Raw genomic sequence first — 23,475 nt, 5'->3', positions numbered from 1 at the left:
TTTCTTGAGCCCAGGAATTTCAGACCAGCCTGGGCAACATAGTAAGACTCCATCTCTACAAAAAAAATTTAAAATTGGCTAGGTATGGTGGCATGTGCCTGTAGTCCCAGCTGCTCAGGAGGCTGAGGCAGGAGGATTGCTTGAGCCCAGGAGGTTGAGGCTGCAGTGAACCTGGATCGCGCCACTGCACTCCAGCCTGGACAACATAGCGAGACCCTGTCTCAAAAATAAAAAAGCATATTTATATTATTCTGAATCTTATTTTCATTACCCACTGTAGTATTTTCTAATGTTTGTCATATTTTTTGGATGTATCATATTTGAGACTTATAGCTTAATTCACATGTGAGTTTAAGTTTCTTTTTTTCCACTTTATATGTACTTATTTTGTGCTTTTACCAAAAGTGATTTATTTATTTACTTTCTCAAAAAGGCTTTACTGCCTAGTTACAATTTTTTTGAAAGACAATTAGTCTAAAAATATCTCATGTTCATCTCCTAATATTGTCATCCCTGCAGCAGATGTTACATTTTCTCAATTCTAAAATAATTTTTAACACTTTAATGTCTTTGAAAGTGGAATGCATTTTAAAATTGACTTTCATTTTATATTGTTGCACCCCTTCCAAAAAAGCAGTTTTAAAAATTAGTATTATAAATGGTGACTTCTTATAATTGAGTGATTATATTGCGATTTATGTTCTAAAATGATGCAGTGACCAAAGACTGACTTCTATTTTATAGATTGTGGCTTCTTTATAAATTTAGAGAGATGAAAGGGAAAACATTATTTTTTATGAATGTAAACAGCCTCTTTGTAGTTTATAACTTAAAACTTTTCTTTAAAAAAATGCTAGCATATGAATATATATATTCACATGTTTTCTTCATTTTAGACTATATGTGCACTCATTTGTGGACGTCCAATTGTAAAGCCAGAATATTTTACTGAATTTCTGAAAGCAGTTCAGTCCAAGAAGCAGCCTCCACAAATTGAAAGGTATATTATGTGTTTTAAATATAACAAGATGTCACTTATAATATATGATAGCATTGATTTTTATTTAGGTTGATTCCCTCTTTAATGCTTGTTTCAGAATGTAATAGTTGCTGTTATAGTTCAGTATTATTAATGGAAGGTTTTTTGTTAGTATGTAAAGAAAGAGTTTCCCAGATTTCTTTGTTGGTTATTCTGTATCTCTGAAACAAATGTTAAATATATGCTAATATTTAAAGAAAAAAATGGAAAGACAGTAAATGGCACTGAGGTATGGTCAGAAGAGCACATCTCTCAGGTCCGGGCATCACACCACAGTTAGCTCTGGAATTGTGTGGTGCAGCAGCCCTCTTTGGGAGCCACATAGTCCAGAATATTAACAGCACCATAGCTTTGGGAATGTAGCTCAGTTTTTCTGAGCTCTAGTTACTCATTTCAAAATTGAGACTAATACCTACCTAGCCGAGTTAAAAAGTCAGGAAACAACAGATGCTGGTGAGGCTGTGGAGAAAGAAGAACGCTTTTACACTGTTGGTGGGAGTGTAAGTTAGTTCAACCATTGTGGAAGACAGTGTGGTGATTCCTTAAGGATCTAGAACCAGAAATACCAATTGACCCAGCAATCCCTTTACTGGGCATGTACCCAAAGTATTAAAAATCATTCTGCTATAAAGACAAATGCACACATATGTTTATTGCAGCACTATTTACGATAGCAAAGACTTGGAACCAACCCAAATACCCATCAATGATAGACTGGGTATATGTCCATACCCATGCACATAAACACCAGGGAATACTATGCAGCCATAAGAAAGAATGAGTTCATATCATTTGCAGGGACATGGACGAAGCTGGAAACCATCATTCTCAGCAAACTAACACAGGAATAGAAAACCAAACACCATATGTTCTCACTCATAAGTGGGAGTTGAACAGTGAGAACACATGGCCACAGGGAGGGAAACATCATACACCGGGGCCTGTCAGGGGGTGGGGGACAAGGGGAGGGAGAGCATTAGGACAAATACCTAATGCATGCAGGACTTAAAACCTAGATGACAGGTTGATAGGTGCAGCAAACCACCATGGCATATGTATACCTGTGTAACAAATCTGCACGTTCTGTACATGTATCCCAGAACTTAAAATTAAAAAAAAAAAATTAAAATGTTATGCCAGTTAGAAATTTTACTACTAATTTTAATCTGTTTTGAGCTGTTATAAGCTATTTTGCTTAATGTTAGTTTTTTAGGGACTGTTTATACCTGATAACAGCTGTTAAAAGTAACCAAAAATCAGGTTTTTCTCTTTGTTTATAATTTTTATCTGGGAAGTTTTTTGGTATTTTATACTCCAGTTGGCAGATAATGCAATATATTTGGACTCTGGAAAAAGATACTCAGATTTTAAAATAGAGGATTCTTAACATTTTTTGAGTCCAAGACCCCTGAATATGTGCCAGGTCTGACCCACAGTCCCTGACCCAGCGACAGATGAACAAATGCACTCAAACACAGGTATCCAGTGAAAGAGCGAGCTAGGGGGCTGAGCCACCCACAGACACTGAGGAGGGTGCTGTAGAGTTAGCAGCCACAGCCCAACTAGCTGGTGCTGTGATCATTTATTCAGTATAGATTTAATGACAGAGGCTTTGAGTCTACACACTTGTGGATAATTAACATGGTTCCCCTCCGGAGACAGCAGCCCTATGCATGATAAAAGGCCAGGTTCTGAGCTAAGTAACTTAACCTAGATCAGTTTCTTCACATCCCTTGTTATCTAACCTAAGCTTTCAGGCATTGTATAAGAGAATTTGGCTGCCTTCAAATGTAAAACCTTCTGGCCTTCCAAGGTTTGCATCCCTCTACATTTTTTCCCACCACCCTGACTGAACTCCTGCAAATATGAAAGCAGGCCAGGCCTGGTGGCTCACACCTGTAATCCTAGCACTTTGGGAGGCCAAGATAGGCGGATCACTTGGGGTCAGGAGTTCGAGACCAGCATGACCAACATGGAGATACCCTGTCTCTACTAAAAATACAAAATTAGCCTGGTGTGGTGGCAGGTGCCTGTAATCCCAGCTACTTGGAAGACTGAGGCATAAGAATCCCCTGAATCCAAGAAGTGGAGGTTGCAGCGAGCCAAAACCCCACCACTGTACTCCAGCCCGGGCGACAGAGTGAAACTCTGTCTCAAAAAAAAAAAAAAAAAAGAAGATGAAAACACTGGTCTTTCCTCAAGAAACTTCACCGACATAACTACAAACTTGCATAGTATTTTAACAGAATCACATTTTTCCCTGAAGCCTCTTGATAAGTCTCACTGAGGAAGTACATAAAATCTTGTAAATAATGACTCTGGCTACAGATAATGAACTATTCTTAATTCTAGATTATACTTGAGGGTAGAGGAGTCTGATAAGTTTTCACTACTAGTGATATATTTTGTGGTCTTGGAGTTTTTAGAATTAGTCGTTGATTCCTCTTTTTGTTCAGATTGTCAGTTGTGTTTAACCTAGGGTTGTTTTTGATCAAGTTCAACATAATTTTTTTCTAGATTCAGTTTTTGATTGTATCAATGTACATGACGACTATGCGACATCCCTACCATAAGATTGTTGAATAACTCCTAATTCGGTGTTAACTAGAACAGGTTATTTATTCTATTAGCCCATGTTTGATGATGGCAATTGATAATAAAATTTTTAAATGTATGTAGTTATTTGCCTTACTAGAGTCCTGTACCTATCTGGATCCATTTTGATGTGCTTGTTGAAAGCTCATTTGTCTGAGTACTCAATTAACAGAAAAAAGATTCAGTTTATAAATATTAACTAGTAGAAGGAATGGGTTATGAAAGGGATGTGAAATAAATTGTGGTAACTCTGTTGATTATGTAAGTACCTCTAATGTTCCAAAAAAGTATGACTGCTAGTCCTGGATTTAAATTAGGCATACTATAATATTTTTTTTCCAATAAAATGTACAGTCTTATTTAGTACAGCTATGTCTACATCTTTGCACTGTTATCAAGAAACAGGATATGACAGTTATAACTTCATGTACATAAAATGATTTGCAATATCTCATTTTCCTTGACTGTCATCAAAGTAGATGAAGTCATTTTTAGAAGAATACATTTGAAAGGAGTGTTTAATTTCGATAATTTGTGCTCTAATAGAGGAGATTTATATGTCTAAATGTAAGGAGATTATCCCCTAGAAAGGAGGGGGAGTTAGTTGGCTTTTATTTGAGTTTTTACAAAGTCATGTTGTAGGATGGTGTATTAATTATTTCAAACAACAAGTATTGTTTTAGGGAGATACTCTTGAGGGATGGAGTCCTCCATGGGTCCCTTGCATTCATAAACAATTTGCTGAATAGGCCAAGAATGCAAGGCCTTGACTCTCCTTTATGCAGACCATTTCTCGAGGGTATGTTTGCAGTGAGAAACCTCGAGGGATGAAGTAATGTTTCCTTCCTGTGACAAAATGTAGGCTTGCTTATGGCCTGTTGTAATACTGGTGGTTTCCCAAGTTCAGTATTCCTCTCTCCTGTAACACACACCACTGTATGTACCCCCTACGTCTTACCTATGGGACCTGGTCAGAGAGGAGACCTGCAGCAAACATACTGGGGCTCATGCTGCTTGCTTTGCTGTGACTCAGGAGTGTTTGTCTTCTGCCAGCATCCATGAAACAGGAACAGGTTGGCTTATCAGCTGGTAATCAAATCTCAGACCCAAAAGACACATTGGCCTGAAATAATCTCAGTAAATGAAAGTTTGACAGTTTAGGAAGCTTATAGAGGCCGCCTTACATAGTTAATTTAAATCGAAGGCAAGATATTTAGCTAGTATTCGTAATTTTTTTCAGGAGATAGAACCTCACATTTGCAAATTGTGGATGTCACTCTAGTCTAGCCTTTTCCAGATCACCAAAAAAAAATAAATAAATAAAGCCATATAGTAAATGGTTCTAGAAATTATGAATGTATGCCTGCAGGACTAATGAAATAAGCAGCTGTCCAGATATTGGACAAATAAATATGTATGGCTTGGGATACAGTTTCTAGAGCCAGAATTATACATAGATTCAGAAAAATTCTATATTTGCAAAATCTTGGTACAGAAGTGAAGATGATATACTGTAGGTTAGATGAAATGTATTGAAGATCATGTAATGAATTTAAGTAGAAAATGTGAATGGGAAAAAGCAACATTTCTAGATTAACATCATTTTATAGAATGTATGATTCATAATATGTACCAATTACTATGTAATAAAACATAATTATTTGTAGCTCTTGAAGTTTCTGTATAAATGAACCCAAGACATTTTAATTTTTTAATGATAGAAATTGGAGATCACTTTATGTTTGTAGTATCATTATATTCAGTCAATATGCTTCTAACCTAGGTCTCTGACAGGTTACTTTCCTGTTTTCCAGTTTTTGTACTAGTTTATTAAATTACTAGAGTGTCAGAAATGCTCTAAAACTTCTAGAATGTAATGCTTCAGAAATAATAATTTTTTAATCTCTTCATATTCATCACTAGTCTCTTCTTTCTCGTTCTCATCATTATACTGGTAAAGAAGGCTTATGTAGGTATTTGAAGTTCTAGAACATAGTGTTTTTTAATCACTGTATTAATTATGTATGAATGTATCATATATCAAATATATGTATTACTAAGAATAACCCGTGTTGGAGTCATAGCCAGCATTTGGTTAGCTTCTAGGTAATACAGTTTTGTATTTTTTTTGTTCAAGATTGATGTTACCAAGTATTGGGGCTCAAATTTATCAGTGTTCTCAAAACAAAACCAAAATACGTTGTGCAAATTCTAGAATTTTAATACCCAAATCTGTACTTGAGGGAATTGAAGAATGTTTATACTTTTTATTCACTTTTAAATTATTAGATTGAATTTTTATTTATATTTTGTAATGTCAGTTTATTTCTAAATATGTATTGAACGCCTGCTGTGAAGCAGGCAAGATAGACTTGAGGATATAATGATTGGCCAAAAAAAGTTACAGTTTCTGCCCTCATGGCACTTAGTGGAGGAGTCAGCTGTTAAAGAATCACACTAATGAAGTTAGAACTCTGGTAGAGTTGTTAGAGAGGCCTAACAGGCTACCATACATGTATGTTTAGGAACCTGGCTCAGACTTCATTGAACTAAGCTACAGTTAGCTGCTCCCTGGCTACTGTAAACTATTATCTATGGCATAATTAAGAATGATAGTGTGAATAATATAAAGCGGTAGATAATTTAAAAATCATTCAACTTTAGTGTTTTGGGAAAGCAGGAAGAATCTCATATCTACTCAGTCATAGTGTTGTAGTCATATATGACTGTAACACACAGTCATATGTGTTAAGTATTTACTTACTGTTTTTGTCTGTAACTGGCTCTGTAATCTGTCCTAGTGTTGTTACATTATTGTGTGGACTAACTGGTAAACTAGTTATTTGTATGTAAGTAAAGTGTTAGTTAGCTTTTACACTAAAAAAGAAGTGTAAGTTATGGGGGAATATTTATTAAGAGATAAGGGATAAAAAGGATTCAAAGAGATACTAAAATTGATCCTTTTTATGTGTCCAAATGTCTACTAACTTTCCAGTACTCTTATTGTAGATTTAGTTTTTGTTAACAGTTAAAATAGTTTCCACTGTTCTCTGTATATTTTAAAAGTAAAATAAATAGAATTTTAAAGTTGGTTATTTAGAAAAACCAGAACTAACACAGTGTCCTGCATTCTGTCCTGCCAAGTGAGTCTGCTCTTGCCTGCAGATAACTCATTTGAGATTGCAGCTTCCGGAAATCATTACTTAAAAATAGACTTATAGCATCCATTGTAGTGAAATTAAAATACATGCATCAGTTATCAAAAAAATTTTAAAGTAATATAACTGTTCAATCATAACTCAGCTTTACTTTATGAAACATGTATGTTTCCAAGGAGAAGTCCAGGGGAAAGATGTAAGGTAATTAGTTCTAAAATGCTGGATGGTGACTCTTAATGACTGCAGTGTTTTTACCACGTTGGATGTTGATCTCTGCAGATAGTTAACTCTTGATTTGTGATTGATTGTCCAGGTTGTGAATTTCTCCCTCCCTATATTGTCCCCTTATCATCATCATCATGGATTAGTAATTTTTACTAAAAGGAAGAGAGAGAAGTTGAAATGCTGGTCAGTTATGAACACCTGTAGCAAAAGATCTGAACTACCTAAAGAGGTTTAGCTTACTAACTAAAGAAGTTAAAACTAAGTTTCCTGTCCTCCTCACTTGTGTATTTATGAATAGGCCAGTTATCACAGATTTTAAGAAACCCTGTAATCACAGCCATGATCACTGACTGGGCAGGTCTGGTGCCTGGGCAGGAAGTTGAAACTCTAGACTGATGAGAGGCTTAAGAATTATCTGTTGATATTTCTCCATTTTCTTATTTTCCTTTATTTTCATGGATGATTAAGATGTTCTTATAGCATTAAATTAAAGAGCTAAAGTGTTATATTCTTTAGTCTTATTTTGTAAATTTTATTTAAACTGAGTAAATAATGTAAGTTTAAAAATTTCCTGAACTTCTCCAAAGAGATCTCTAACAAAACACTCATAATAGATTGTGTTAATAGAATTGAAACATGAGCGTTTTAATAGATATTGGCTCCTAAGCAAACACAAGATGCTAATAGAATTTGATCTTTATGGATGTTTCTCTCAGCCTTTTGTAATTCAGTTACCTTGTTTGAGTCATGTGTGTTTAATGTTCATATTGTTATGATTGTCTACCTTGGATTATTTATTTTGAGGTGTTAATGATCAATTCTAGCTCTTTGTGTCACTTGCCACCATATTTCTAGAAAAGGCAATTAGATGCTTTTTGTCATTTTGTCCCAGATAAAATTCTTACTTAGAAAAAAAAAATTGCTATAATGGTATTATGGAAATTATGCCTTTTGAGTGTCAAATAATCACTCCATTTACAAATTTAATAGCAAGCATAGTAGTATGTAATTAGAATATACTTTAATTATTTTTACAGTTTTTACCCACCTCTTGATGAACCGTCTATTGGAAGTAAAAATGTTGATCTATCAGGACGACAGGAAAGAAAACAAATCTTCAAAGGGAAAACATTTATATTTTTGAGTGCCAAACAGGTAATTATGTTATAGGCTAAATTTTCCTGAAGAATACTTTGCAAACTAGAATACATTATTAACTCTTATCAATAGCTGTTAATGTATTTCATTTTGGGATTTTGTGTGAAACTGTGAAGTAGAATAAAAAACTGCCCAGGCACCAGACCTGCCCAGTCAGTGATCATGGCTGTGATTACAGGGTTTCTTAAAATCTGTGATAACTGGCCTATTCATAAATACACAAGTGAGGAGGACAGGAAACTTAGTTTTAACTTCTTTAGTTAGTAAGCTAAACCTCTTTAGGTAGTAAGCTAACTAAAGAAGTTCAATCTGTTGAATATGTTCTGTGTGCCAGAATGGGGTTTCCTAGAGTTTATGTTGTAGTGGAGAAATGCAGATAAGCCCACAGTTACAGTGCTGTTAGGAAGTGTGATGAGGAACCACAGAGAGTGTAACAGTTCCAGGGCTGCAGAGACCTGTTGAACTAGGGACTTTCTCAGAGTGGGAGCTGAAATTACCTACTCAAGAAGTAGCACCAAGTCTTCTTGAATTGTACTTTTGTGTTTCCCAAATTAAATTCTTATAAGAATGTGTTCAAGACATTATTGCATTTTACTTTTTAAAATGTTTCCTTCCATTTTTAGCATAAGAAATTGAGTTCTGCAGTTGTCTTTGGAGGTGGGGAAGCTAGGTTGATAACAGAAGAAAATGAAGAAGAACATAATTTCTTTTTGGCTCCGGAAACGTGTGTTGTTGATACAGGAATAACAAACTCACAGACCTTAATTCCTGACTCTCAGAAGAAATGGATTCAGTCAATAATGGATATGCTCCAAAGGTATAGAATTATTCTTGATTAGTAGAAAACTGCAAGTAGGAGATTTTATGTTTAACCTTTTTTGTTGCTTTTCACCTAACAACGTAAAAGTAGATACAAGAATTTTTTTTTTATTGTTTATTTATTTTGAGACGGAGTCTTGATCTTCTCACCCAGGTTGGAGTACAGCGGCGCCATCTTGTCTCACTGAAACTTCTGCCTCCTGGGTTCAAGTGATTCTCCTACCTCAGTCTCCTGAGTAGCTGGGATTACAGGTGCCCGCCACCATGCACAGCTAATTTTTGTACTTTTGGTAAAGACAGGGTTTCGCTATGTTGGCCAGGCTGGTCTTGAACTCCTGACCTCAGGTGATCCACCTGCCTCGGCCTCCCAAAGTGCTGAGATTAGTGGTATGAGCTACCACACCTGGCCTATTTTTTATTTTTTTGATACAGGGTCTTAGTCGGTTGCCCAGGCTGGAGTGCAGTGGCACAATCTTGGCTCACTGCAACCTCCGCCTTCTGGGTTCAAACGATCCTCTGCCTCAGCCACCCTAGTAGCAGGACTACAGGTGTGCACCACCACACCCAGCTAATTTTTGTATTTTTAGTAGAGACGGGGTTTCAACATGTTGGCCAGACTGGTCTCAAACTCCTGTCCTCAGATGATCCACCCACCTCGGCCTCCCAAAGTGCTAGGATTACAGGCGTGAGCTACTGCACCCGGCTGATACAAGAATTAATGAAAGGTTTTATAGTGTAGTATACTTGAAAATTAATTGTGACTTGGTATATTAGATATAGAATATCTTTATTCATGACAGTTTTACTCAAAAATATTTTATGCTCTTTTGTTACTTTAATAGAATTTGTAGAATTTACCTCTGTAAATTAACAAAGTATTAACTTTTTTTACAGAATATGTTGCATTTAAGAAAGTTAAAACTCAAAGGTGAAAGGTTTTCTGCAGTTGCCTGGAGTTGAAATGTAGTTGCCTTTTGATGGTTATTACCCATTAGAAAGACATACAAACATTTCTATCCTTATATAGGCTATTATGGGAAAGCAGAAAAAAAGACAGATTGGTTGAAATGATGTTTGTAGTGTGGAGGGAGACTGTAAAAGAGCTAACTGAAGGATTTTCCTTAGACCTTAATTTGCATTAATAGTCTTAGCATTGTTGAAGCCAGTACGTATTATAGAAATACCAGGCTTGGCAGTCTTCTGACTAAATTGCTCTTCATGTAGCAAAAAGTAGGTGAGTCCTAAAGTGTTTATATGCCTGAAAAGTCCACAGCCAACTTCCTACAAAAGATTCATTTTTCCTGTCCCAGGAATCCTTCTGGCCATGAGGATTTTCTATTTTTCTCTTACAGGCTTGCTGAAATAAAAAGTAAAGTTTTAGTCATCTATCCTATAAATATTTTACTTAATTGAAATGTATTAACTACTGTAAAAAAGAAGATGTACTGTATAACAAAAATACTATCTTACTACTACAACACAAATTTACTGTAGTTCTATTGTGTTTTGGGCACTGGAAATATAATGAAAAACAAGATAGTCATGGTCCCTGCCATCACTGGAGCTTACTGTCTAGAGGGAGAGACACAGAAAGACAAGTAAACAAATCATTACACATGTATATAAAGGAAGCAGTAACCTGGCAGTGGGGAAGAAGCTTACTCTAAACAGAGAAGGCCTCTTTTAGACAATGTCTTACATCTGACCAGTTTTTCAAAGAGCCAGAGAAAGCATGTGCCAGGCAGAGCAACAGCAGTAATACATAATAATAATAATGAAAAAATTATCCTACATAGCAGGTCCTGGCCTAAGAATTTATGTATGTATAAACATTTAATCCTCAACCTATATATTATTTACTGTTGTGGTCCTCACTGTGCAGATGAGGGAAGTGAGGCAGAAGGGGGTTTGCATATAGCAGAGGCAATGAGCACGGTCGCCAGGATGTGAGCCCAGGCAGTTGGATTCTGGAGGCCAGGCTCTTTACTTTCAGCATATATTGACACCCTGAGGTTAAAAAAAAAAGTAGATGGAATACCAGGTAGCTCAGACGCTGGTGGCTTGATCATGAGGTGACACTTGGCTCCTGTTATGATATAGTTTTTTGGGTTTTTGGTGGGGGTGGGGGTTGAGACAGGGTTTCACTCCCTTGCCCCAGGATGGAGTGCAATGGTATGATCTTGACTCACTGCAGCCTCCGCCTCTCAGGCTCAAGCAATTCTCCTGCCTCAGCCTTCTAAGTAGCTGGGACTACATGTGGACGCCACCACGCTGCTGCTAATTTCTTTATTATGAGAGTGGGTTTTGCCACGTTACCCAGGCTGGTCTCGAACTCCTGAGTTCAAGTGATCTGCCTGCCTCAGTCTCCCAAAGTGCTGGGATTATAGGTGTGAGCCACCGCACCTCGCCACAATACGTTATTTGGAGGGAGTGCAGTATTATACTTTGAGAAAGACTGTCACTTAAAATAATACCTGTTAACTTAGTTCAAGCCAATGAAGGAACAATTATATGAAGCAGAGTGGCCAGTAAAGCCAGCTATTGACCGAACTTCAACAGGGCAACATTGTGATCGGTGATTGCCATGACTCTAGATGTCAGAAGTAAGTATAGGAAATCTGTGGTGAAGATTAAGTGTCTTCTGGAGAAGATTAGAAGTCCAGGGGAACAATACAACCCTGATTTTTGTTCTTGCTGAGGCCTTTTTCTGGTATCTCAGCTCAAACTTTGGTAACTCTTCCTGTTATTAATTTAATTATTTTCTCTTTATTATCTCCTCCTGCTTTTCCTTCTTTCCTGACCTGTTCCCCAGCCTTTCACAGAATTGGATGAATCATAATCCTTGGTCTGTGACACATGCTCATCATTGATCTGTGCATAATACACATTTATTTTGTTCACCAATTATTTAATTAGTTATTTTTCAGATAGCAAGTGTCTGAAAAAAATCTATCATCTAAAACACCAGCCAGATCTTTGAAAATAACTTACACGGTTACCCCTAGCCCAGTTTTCTCCTGTGTGAAATGACTGTCCTCCGGAATCCAGTTAACAGTTGTGGATGGCCAGAGCCTAGTCAGCAGCTCAGGGTGCAAGGTGGGAACCAACCTTGGATAGGACACTATTCCATTGCAGAGCACACTGACACACCCACCCACAGTCACTCAGACTGGGACAATTTGGACACACCAGTTCACCTAATGTGCACATCTTTGGAATGTGGTAGTAAAGCAGAGTACACACAGAAAACCCACACAGACACTGGGGGAGAGTGCAGACTCCACACACACAGCGGCCCTGGTTAGGAATCAGTTTTTTTCTTGCCGATGTTATAATGAAATGACACTGAATGAAATGCTGTTATTTGAGGACCTGCTATATAGTAAAAATCTTTTCTGTGTTAATCAGTGCTTTAAAGATACTCACCTATGTTTTTTACTAGTATTTTGATACCATCTTTTGTTTTTGACATTTGTTTTTAACTTATCTGGAATTCTGTTTTATACCAAAGTTACGTACATGCACTTCTGTGTTTTTGACTTTATTCTTTTTCATTCATCAGTCTGCCTTTCTTTGTACCAATACCACATTGTCTTAATTAGTACAACTTCATGAAGTCCTCCTAGCTGGTAGAACAAGTCTTTTTTTGCTCTTCTTCGGAAGCATCCTGGCTATTCCTGGCCCTTTATTTTTTCATTTACATTTAGAATCATCTTTTGCTAAATTTTGTTTGGATTTTGATTAGGAAATGCACTGAATCTACAAGTAAACTTGAGAATTAACAATTTATATAAATTTTAATTATTTTTATCCTTGAATGTGGTATCTCCATTTATTTAAGTTTTCTTGAAATCTCTTAATAGAATTTTATACTTTGTGTATAGAGATCTTGAATATCTTACTGTATTTATTCCTAGCTAGTACATATTCTCTGATATTATAAGTGAATGATATTGTCAGTTTACTTTTTCTAGTTCACTACTGCTGTAAAGAAATTCAGCTGACATTCAGATATTCATCTTATATCCAGCCGTCTTGCCAGATTCCTCTTTTTTCCTAATAATTTATCTGTAGTCTTTTCTGTAAATCATATCATCTGTAAGGAATGTTTACATCCTTCTTTCTAATCCTTATTTCTCTGATACCTCTTTTTTCTGTCTCTTTGTTTCATACCAACTGGGGCCTCCAGAGCAGTGTTGACTAGAAGTGGTGATAATGTCCACATTTATCTCACTGTTGACTTTAAAATAAATGCTTCCAGTGTTTCTCCATTAAGGGTGATGTAATTTCTGTAGAGCATTATTAAATACGTATTAAAACGTTTCTATTTTACGTAACCATTCTTTATAACTAATTCACATAGTATAATTTATAGTTGCAAAAGTTAGTAGAGTAATAAAATACCAGTTTTGAATTACCTGAATTATAGGTAGGTATATGTGATCACTCAATTATAAAGCTTTTTAAAATTTTATTTTTTTAGTCTGATACTTTAATTGCACATGTAACTGAATCCTATTTAAGTAAGCTCAATACACACAAAAAGACACATTAAGCATTTGAAAAAGACCTTACAAACTAACCATATAAAATATCTTGACCGAGCAAGGTGGTTCACGCCTGTAACCCCAGCACTTTGGGAGGCTGAGAAAGGCGGATCACTTGAGGCCTGGAGTTCGAGACCAACCTGGCCAACATAGTGAAACCCCTTCCCTACTAAAAATACAAAAATTAGCTGGATGTGGTGGTGCGTACCTGTGGTTCCAGCAACTTGGGAAGCCGAGGGCACGAGAATTGCCTGAATCTAGGAGGCAGAGGTTGCAGTGAGCCATGATTGTGCCACTGCACTCCAGCCTGGGCAAAAGAGCGAGACTGTGTCTCAAAAAAAAAAAAAAAACTTTATAATGAGCATTAAAAGACACGTCGTTGTTCTTTGTTAAAATTTGAGGTGTAATTTTTATATGATATTAAATGGTATATTTTTGTTTATATAAAAATCAGTCATTGACCTTACAGAACAACAAAAAATAGGTTCACCATAAGATTCCTTTAATGTGAAGATACCTTAATACATGTAAATTTGGCAAAATGATTTGATTTACTATACTTAAAGTTGTAACACATGTATAGATATACATTAGGTATAATTCTGTCTACTTCTCTCTGTCCTTCCTCTCTCCCTTCTTTTTTTCTTCTCTTTGAAGTTTCATCTTAGGATCATAGTATCCATAGATTTGTTTGTAAAAGCCTGTTGTTATTTTTATTTTTTATTTTTTATTTTTTTTGAGATGGAGTCTCATGCTGTCATCCAGACTGGAGTGCAGTGGCATGATCTCAGCTCACTGCAACCTCCACCTCACAAGTTCAGGCGATTCTCTTGCCTCAGCCTTTCAAGTAGCTGGGATTACAAGCGTGCACCACTACACCCAGCTAATTTTTGTATTTTTAGTAGAGACGAGGGTTTGCCATGTTGGCCAGGCTGGTCTCAAACTCTTGACCTCAGGTGATCCACCCCCCTCAACCTCCCAGAGTGCTGGGATTACAGGTGTGAGCCACCATGCCTGACCATAAAAGCCTGTTCTGTTGTTTAATGTGGGTAGTACTGTTTTCTTTTTATTCCAAAAATGGTAGAATTGTACAACTGGGAAGATCTATATTCTTTAGCCCCTTCTTTTACAGGTGAAGTTAATGGAGTTACTGAAAGATGGTGGACTCGTCAACGTAACAGTGCCCCAGCGAGTAAACTATTATAGTACTCTACATTTAAAATTTTGTCTATACCGTAAAATTATTTGGGAGAAAAAAAAAAAGAGGTTGCTTTATCTTGACATTGTCTTAATAAAAGTTGCTAGTTTTAATGTATTATCATACTTCAACTATTTTATTCTAATAGGCAAGGTCTTAGACCTATTCCTGAAGCAGAAATTGGATTGGCGGTGATATTCATGACTACAAAGAATTACTGTGATCCTCAGGGCCATCCCAGTACAGGTAATTAAAGCATGATTTTATTGATTCGTTAGCAACTTTATTATGTAAATTGATAAGCTAAATGTACATTGCTTATATACTTGCTAGGGGTGAGCATATTCACTATATTTTAAAATTCATCCATTTATACTTTCATTTATTCATTCTGTAAATATTTATGGCTACCATGTAGCAGACACTGTTATGAAGTGGTAAATAAAGTGAGATCCTTGTTATTGTAAACTTTATGTTCTGAAGATCAGGATTTAGTAAACAAGCAAACAAACATACATAATAAGTTCAGATCGAGCCAAATATAAAGACAGGTAAAACTAGGTGAGGTATGTAATAGTGATGGTAGTAGGCTGTTTTAGATAGGTATTCAAGGAAAGTCTCAGGAGGTGACAATTGAGCCTGAATGATGAGAAAAGGCAGCTTTGTGAGGATCTGGGTGGTGGATAATTCCAGGTAGAAGGAACAGATCGCTCTTAGGTTTGAGTGGAGAATTCTAAGGGTCAACAATGTAAGAGGAGATATGAGTACAATGCTGTTGTGGAAATCTAGATGTGAAAGAGCCTGGTGCCTTGGACCAGCATGATAGTAGTAGAGATGCAGGAAAATGAACAGGTTCAGAATATATTTTAGAACTAGACCTGGTGGGACTTTCCTATGGAAATGACTCCTAGTTTCCTGGCGTAAGTAACTGGGTGGATGGTGGTACCATTTACTGAGATGAAGACTGTGCATTATAATAATCTCACTGTTGATCATGAAAGTCAATGTATTCAGACACAGTCACTATTTCCCCTTTATTATTTAAAACACATTTCCATAGTTTAAAAAAAATTTTTTTAATAAGCTGTTGTAAAAATGGTTTCTTTATTTTCTTCTTGCTTTTTTACCTTGGAGATTTTTACATTTATTCTCTCTACTAACTTTTCTAATTTGCCTAACTCTCAGAGCATCCATTCTGTATTCCTATATATGTTTATTTGCTTCCTGGATTTGTTCTGTAGTTACTTCATCAACAGCTATTGAACTTGGGCAAAAAGAGACAAGTTAGAGAATAGCACCACTGCGTTGCACACTCTGGGGAGCATCATTCACTGTAGTCCATTGAATGGCCACTGTGGAGTCAGTCCGTGTATCTCCTTGTGCTCTGCAACTTTGGTTTAAACAAGTAAGGGATGTGCTAAGCTAAATTTTGGAAGGAGTTAGGCATTAGGGCCTAATGACCAGGAAGCTATTAGATATGTAGATCATTAGTAACCATGAGTAGTAATAATAACTGCTGCCTCTGGTGTGTGCAGAGACTAGAGTAAGCACTTTATGTACATCATCAAACTTTAATCTGCAAAACAATCCTTGTAAGATAGAGGGAAGGGCATCATCTACTTTTCATAGATGAGGGAACTGACGGACAGAGAGGTTAGGAAATTAGCTGGAGGTCACATAGCAAGTAATTGGTTCAAACTGAATCTTAAAGCTGTTGCGACATTATTACATTGCAGTGCAAATGGCTTATATTTTAATGTGTGACGTTTTGAGAAATGGTGGTGTAGGGATGATTGGGAGCTGATGCAAAAGGATAGACATCTGATAAAATTTGACAGGCTGTTTTTATTATTTGGATAAGAATGTTGATTCAACTGATATCTCTACCCTATCCCATTGAGTATACTGGATATGTTTGTGTCTGCACATAGGTAACCTTCAAATACACACAATCCTAAGTGCTTGTGTAGTTTTAAATATATCCCAATAACTTATTTTGGTGGAATTTTGATATGATTAATATTTTCACCAAATTCCTAGAATTCATCCATAAAGTGAAAAGCTAAAGACCAACTCTTCAGACTCCTGGCAAGGGAACTTTTTAAATGTGGACGCCAAAGAGAGTCATATTCTTGGAGGAACTACTCCTTCCTTGTCTACTAGAAATATGCCCAACTTTTGGAACTAGCAGGTGCTATACGTATTATTTTGTTGATAGATTTCTGTTCAGTTACAGAAAAAAGACCAGTATCAGTAATTTTAGGCTTTAACTACAACAAACATATAAAAATGATGATTAAGTCTAAGTTAGTAGCTCCCCTTGTCTCAGCACACATTTGGGGTCACTGTCCTGTGTTTCTCTGTTGAGAAAATCAGTTCTCAACTAGATATTATGCTTCAGAAGCAATCTTTAATTCAGATGTACATTCTCCATGATTCAGAACGTTCTGAAATGCATCCTAGACATCTGAGTTTTTTGGTTTGTTTTGATTTTTAAGCTCCTGTTTCCTATACAAACTCCAGAAACCACTAAATTAGAATAATCTTGGGAAGAAATGAACTAGAGAGGAGTCTTCTTTTATATAAAAAGAAGAAGCACTCAGACTGGAAACTCTGGTCATTTTTTATTCTTCCTTTTCCATTTTATCAGCAAGACCTGAAATTCTCACTCTACAGCTTCTGCTCAAGAGGTCTGTGACTGTCCCCTTCTCACAGCCAGTGCCCTGTTTGAACCCTCTACATCCTTCTCTCTGGAGAGCTGATTGTATTAATAATTGCTCTAGTAATGGTCCTTACTCCAAACTCATCTCTACAGTTAATATTTCACTATGCCACTATTAAATTACCTTCTCTTTTCTGAAAACCTTTGACTAGCTCTTATTATCCACAGAATAAATCTCCAAGACCCTTTGTCTAGACTTCTGAGTCCCCAGTAGTTTAGCTGCAGCCTTCCTCCTCCCATCCTCAGCTTTTTTACATAGCCTCTCTACAGAATATTTTTTTATAGTTCCCACACTTCCTCACCTTGATCATAATGTTCCATTCCTAGAATGCCCAGTACTGCTCGTCAAAATCTGACTCATTCTACAAATGATTACCTCCTAAGTGAGGCTCTTCTAAATTGTTTTCCCTCCCAACTCCTCCAAGTCAGATTTAACTATTGTTTCTATGCTCAGTAGCTCTTTTGCATTCCAGCCGGAGTTTCTTCCTACTTTGGATATAACCAGTTGTTTGCACGCCTCTTTCAGCCACTAGATATATTGTAGGCTCTTACTAATTTGGGATCCCCTAACAGCAGCAAGCATGGTACTTGTTTGTAGTAGGTATAAATATTTTGCATAATTGAACTAAGCTATTGGTACACAAGATTATGTTTTCCAGTGTGGAGCAACAAAATTTTGTCACCCACTGTCGAAATTGTGTTTATAGATGAAAGGGCCTTAGAGATCATCTAATCATTCTATTAAAAGATAAGGTATATCAAGGCTGAGAAAAGTTAAGGTCTATAACTACTTCATGGCCAAGCCAATTCTAAAATTTGGTTTTCTGACTACCAGACTGGTACTTTTTTCTAATGTATTATTTCGTATAGAAACAGAGTCATGAAAGTGAATTAAAAAGTACACTGTAAGTAGTATTACTTCCTGCACATTTTCATAGGTAGTTTTATGTCGGTTCCAAGTCACAGTCCTCTGATATTAAAATAATTTTATAGCACAACCATGTTTGGGGGAACAGAGTGAATGCGTCTCCCTTCTCTCTCCTCCTTCCTTTGTTTTTATATTCACTCTTTTGTTATTCAACAAATATTTATTGAACATTTGTTGCATACCTGTGTTATGGCAAGCATTTGAAATAAAGAGGTGAATAGATGAGACCAAGTTCCTGCCCTTATGGTATTTTTAACAAGGAGAAAATTGTAAGTAATCTGTCAACAAACATCTGTTTTTTTGGGTCATTAGCTTATTATTATTTCATAAAGTCTCGCTCTGTCACCCAGGCTGGAGTACAGTGGCATGATCATAACTCCCTGCAGCCTTGAATTCCTGGGCGCAAGCAATCCTCCTGCCTCAGCCTCCTGAGTAGCTGGGACTATAGGTGCGCACCACCATGCCCAGCCAATTTTTAAATTTTTTTGTTGAAGTGAAGTCTCACAGTGTTGACCAGGCTGGTCTCTTTAACTCCTGGTCTCAAGCAGTCCTCCTGCCTCATCCTCCCAAAGTACTGAGCAGCAGCGAGCCACCTCGCCAAGCCTATAGTAAATTACTCAGTGATTATATAAACATTTATAATTGTTACTCTTTCCAAACTTACGTGCAAGTGAAAATGAATTCTAGAGATATGTGTCTTAAAGGAAATGCCAGTGAGCTTCTAGAGGTCACTTCGGGAAAGTGGCAGAAGTCATTTAAGTATCTGAATTTAGAATTAGTAATAAATATTTATTAAGCACATCCTATGTCACAAGGACCTAACAGAATAATTTAGCTTGGGTATTTAGTAAACATCAACTTAAACATTTTTTCAGTTAACAGTTTAATCTGTAAACTTTTTTACATCTACTCTATACCAAATATAGCTCTAGGTAGTGGTAATGTAGAAATATGCAAGACTTAGTCCTTATTCTCAAGGATACACCAGTCTAACAAGGGAAAGTAGCAAGTAAACAAGTAAAGTGATGATAATGATAACAGTTAATGCTGACACAGTGCTTGCTATGTTCCAAGCATTTTTCCAGGGTCTACTTAACCCTCCAAACAACTTTGTGAGGTGGGTGTTATAATTATTCTCGTTTTATAGATGAAGAAATGGAAGCATAGAGAAGTTAAGTGACTTGACACAGGTCACCCAGCTAGTTATAAGTGAATTTTGTTTATTGCTTTTTTGTTGTTTTTTGAGATAGGGTCTTAGGCTGGAGTGCCATGGCACAATCATGGCTCACTGCAGCCTTGACCTCCTGGGCTCAAGTGATCCTCCCACTTTGGCCTCCCAATTAGCTTGGACCGCAGGTGTGTGCCACCATGCCTGGCGAGTTTGTTTATTTTTTGTAGAGATGGGGTCTCCTGGTGTTGCCCAGGCTGGGCTCACACTCCTGGGCTCAAGTGATCCTCCTGCCTCAGCCTCCCAAAGTGCTGGGATTACAGGAGTGAAGCACTGCACCTGGCTTGAATTGTTAATAGAATGATGTGCATGGTGATATGGAAGCAGAATTGGAGAGCTCTTAATTCAGTGTGGGAGATTGAAAAGAAGTATTCCAGGTCGGGCGCGGTGGCTCATGCCTGTAATCCCAGCACTTTGGGATGCCGAGGCGGGCGGATCATGAGGTCAAGAGATTGAGACCACCCTGGCCAACGTGGTGATACTAAAAATACAAAATACGAAAACAGCTGGGCGGGGTGGCGCACGCCTCTAGTCGCAGCTACTCGGGAGGCTGAGGCAGGAAAATCGCTTGAACCTGGGAGGTGGAGGTGGCAGTGAGCACCAAGATTGCGCCACTGCACTCCAGGCTGGTGACAGAGCGAGACTTTGTCTAAAAAATAATAATAATGATAATAAACATTTAAAAAGTATTCCAGAAGGGTGGCACTTGAACTGGTAAATAAAAAGACGAGGTAATCATTATGGTCTTCTGGAGTAGCCAAAAGTTTATGTCTAAGATGGTTTTACATAATTTGTTTCAAATAAAGTATTCCTTATGAAAATAAAACTCATTGATTCTGATTTGTATAGATGGTAGGGTGTGTATACTTTTTGTGGGGGAATAAATGTAATTTTTTGGCCCACTGACTTAAAAGATAATTTGAATTAGAATTTGCTTATTTTATTTTTCTTTCAGTTGATAATACTTTAGCACAAAAGGTCTGATGTAGCTTTAAAATGATTTGGTTTAGATAAGCCCGTCATAGATGCCAGCAGGCTGCTTATAGACTGTTTTGTGTTTGTTGGTGCCACTCATTGGAGAAAACCATGTGCGGTATTCCCTAGTTAATCCCCTCAGCATGGCATAGTCCAACAGTTTTAAGTGACCAGATGTTCACCTTGTATCTCACAGTTGTGATTATTTCTTCCTATTTGTGTGATTTACAGGATTAAAGACAACAACTCCAGGACCAAGCCTTTCACAAGACTTGTCAGTTGATGAAAAACTAATGCCAAGCGCCCCAGTGAACACTACAACATGCGTAGCTGACACAGAATCAGAGCAAGCAGATACATGGTAAAGCTTCTTTGTCATCAAACTATTATTATTCTATCAATAAATTAATAGTGTATTCAGGAAGTAATACCTTTATCAGGTTGTCTCTTGAGAGCGAAACCATGGGAAAGTGGGATCCCCGGGAAAATGGTATCTTAGGACAAGGGTCAGCAGGTTTTCTGTAAAGGAGCGGCAAGTAGTTATTTTCAGTTTTGAGGACTGTTGATCTCTGTCCCAGCTCCTCAACTCTGCCATTGTAGCATGAAAGTGGCCATAGATGATATGTAGTCTTTGTCAAGAGACAATATGTAATCTCTTAAAGACAAGGATACTTTCCAAGAAATGCTTCCTTACACAATTTCGACATTGTGTGAACATTGAACAGTGTGTTGACATAAACCTACGTGGTATAGAGTACTATATGCTAGGCTGTATAGTATAGATAGCCCAGGGGTTCTTAATCTCTCAGCCACAGTATCAGTCCATGACCTGTTAAGAACCAGGCCACACAGCAGTAGGTGATCAGCAGGCAAGCTAGCAAAACTTCATCTTTATTTACAGCTGCTCGCCATTGCTCGCATTACTGCCTGAGCTCCACCTCCTGTCAGATCAGCAGCAGCATTAGATTCTCATCGGAGCGCAAACCCTACTGTGAGCTGTGCACGTGAGGGATCTAGGTTCTTATGATAATCTAATGCCTGATGATCTGTCACTGTCTCCCATCACCTTCAGATGGGACTGTCTAGTTGCAGGAAAACGAGCTTAAGGCTCTCACTGATTCTACATTATGGTGAGTTGATATATATATATATAATATATTATTATATATTACAATATAATAGTAATAGAAATAAAGTGCACAATAAATATGCTTGAATTATCCCGAAACTGTTTCCCCCCTCTCCCCACACCGGCAAACCTGGAACCTCACCAGGAATCTGGTCCTGCTGCCAAAAAGGATGGGAACTGCTGGTATAGCCTATTTCTCCTAGGCTACACATGTATATGGCATGTTACTATATTGATACTGTAGGCATTTGTAACACAATGGGAAGTATTTGTGTATTTAAACATAGAAAAGGTACAGAAAAAATATTGTATAAAAGATAGAAAATGGTATACCTGTGTAAGAAGACACCATGAATGGAGCTTGCGGGACTAGAAGCTGTTCTGGGTAACTCAGTGAGTGAGTGGTAAGTGAATGTGAAGGCCTAGGACATACTGTACATGATCGTTGCCTTATTAGCACTACATTTAGACTACACTAAATTTATATACAAAAAAATCTGTCTTCAATAATAAATTAACCTTAGCTTACTATAACTTGTACTCTGTAAACTTTAATAATACTTAGCTTAAAACACTTAAAATATTGTATAGCTGTGCAAAAATATTTTCTTCATATTATTCATTAAGCTTTTCTGTTTTCAAATTTTTATATTTTGTTTTACTTTTTAAACTTTTTTGTTAAAAGCAAAGACATAAACATACATGTTAGCTTAGGCCTGCATGGGGTTAGGATCATCACAATCACTGTCTTCCACCCCCATATCCTGTCCCACTGGAAGGTCTTCAGGGACACTAACACACATGGAGCTGTCATCTCCTATGATAACAGTGTCTTCTGGAATCCCTCCTGAAGGGACTGCCTGAGACCGTTTTAAAGTTTTATATATATGTATATATATATAAGAAGGAGTGCATTCTAACGATAAAAAGTATAATATAGTAAATACATTAACCGGTAACATAGTCATTTGTTATCATTATCAAGTATTATGTATTGTACCTAATTGTATGTGCTACTGTGCTATACTTTTATATGATTGGCAACATGGGTTTGTTTACACCAACATCACCATAGACACTTAATGGGTTGCAGTGTGCTGTCAGTAGGTGATAGAAATTTTTCAGCTTCTTTATAATCTTATGGGACCAACATCATATGTTGCAGTCCGTTGTTGATAGAAATATCATTATATGGTGTTGGTGACTGTAATTGAAAGTTTTGTGTTCTAATAACTGTGTTTATAAAAATAAGTGGCAGACCAGATTTGGCCTACAGGCTGTAGCTTGGCAACTCCTGTCTTGGGATAGTTTTTTTATTCCTTGCAAATGTACATGGATGACTGGAAAGAGTTGTTCAACTTATTTGTAACTGGTGAGGTAAGTTTGAAATACATGTATTTGTATTGTATGATGTTGCCTATATTTGAATATCACTTGTAATTTTGAAGATACTTTATGTGTGTCTACCTAGCTATTTAAATAGTTAACAGTTGTCCATAAAGATAGTTTTTTTTTATTTTAAATACTACATAATGAAGTGTTCATATTAAGATACTTAAGATATCACTATATTAAACCATACTTATTTTAATTTTTGCTACACTCATATTGAGGCCAGATTTAACTTTTTCAAGAGAAATTGTTAAGGTTTTGGAAGTTGCTTGAATGACAGCCTGACCTTTTTTTTTTTTTTTTCTGTAAAGTAAGAATAGCAATGGCAGTATCTAATTTAACCATACTTTGTAAAAGTAAAA

The 23,475-nt window shown here is 36.8% G+C and overlaps 1 protein-coding gene across 2 annotated transcripts in view; it reads left to right on the top strand.

Moving 5' to 3' along the window:
- Window positions 1–23,475, top strand: part of NBN (nibrin) — a 61,972-nt gene that overhangs the window by 5,752 nt on the left and 32,745 nt on the right. For both annotated transcript variants that reach the window (XM_031935876.1, XM_023222841.1), the window contains exons 6-10: window positions 897–1,000; window positions 8,055–8,172; window positions 8,799–8,992; window positions 14,888–14,985; window positions 20,824–20,953. In XM_031935876.1, the coding sequence (XP_031791736.1) occupies window positions 897–1,000; window positions 8,055–8,172; window positions 8,799–8,992; window positions 14,888–14,985; window positions 20,824–20,953 (644 nt within the window). The remainder of the gene's footprint in view (window positions 1–896; window positions 1,001–8,054; window positions 8,173–8,798; window positions 8,993–14,887; window positions 14,986–20,823; window positions 20,954–23,475) is intronic.

The sequence above is a fragment of the Piliocolobus tephrosceles genome, chromosome 7 (genome assembly GCF_002776525.5).
Source record: "Piliocolobus tephrosceles isolate RC106 chromosome 7, ASM277652v3, whole genome shotgun sequence".
Lineage (NCBI taxonomy): Eukaryota > Metazoa > Chordata > Mammalia > Primates > Cercopithecidae > Piliocolobus > Piliocolobus tephrosceles.
Note: the sequence above shows the minus strand (reverse complement) of the source record. Positions and strands in the feature narration are given on the sequence as shown.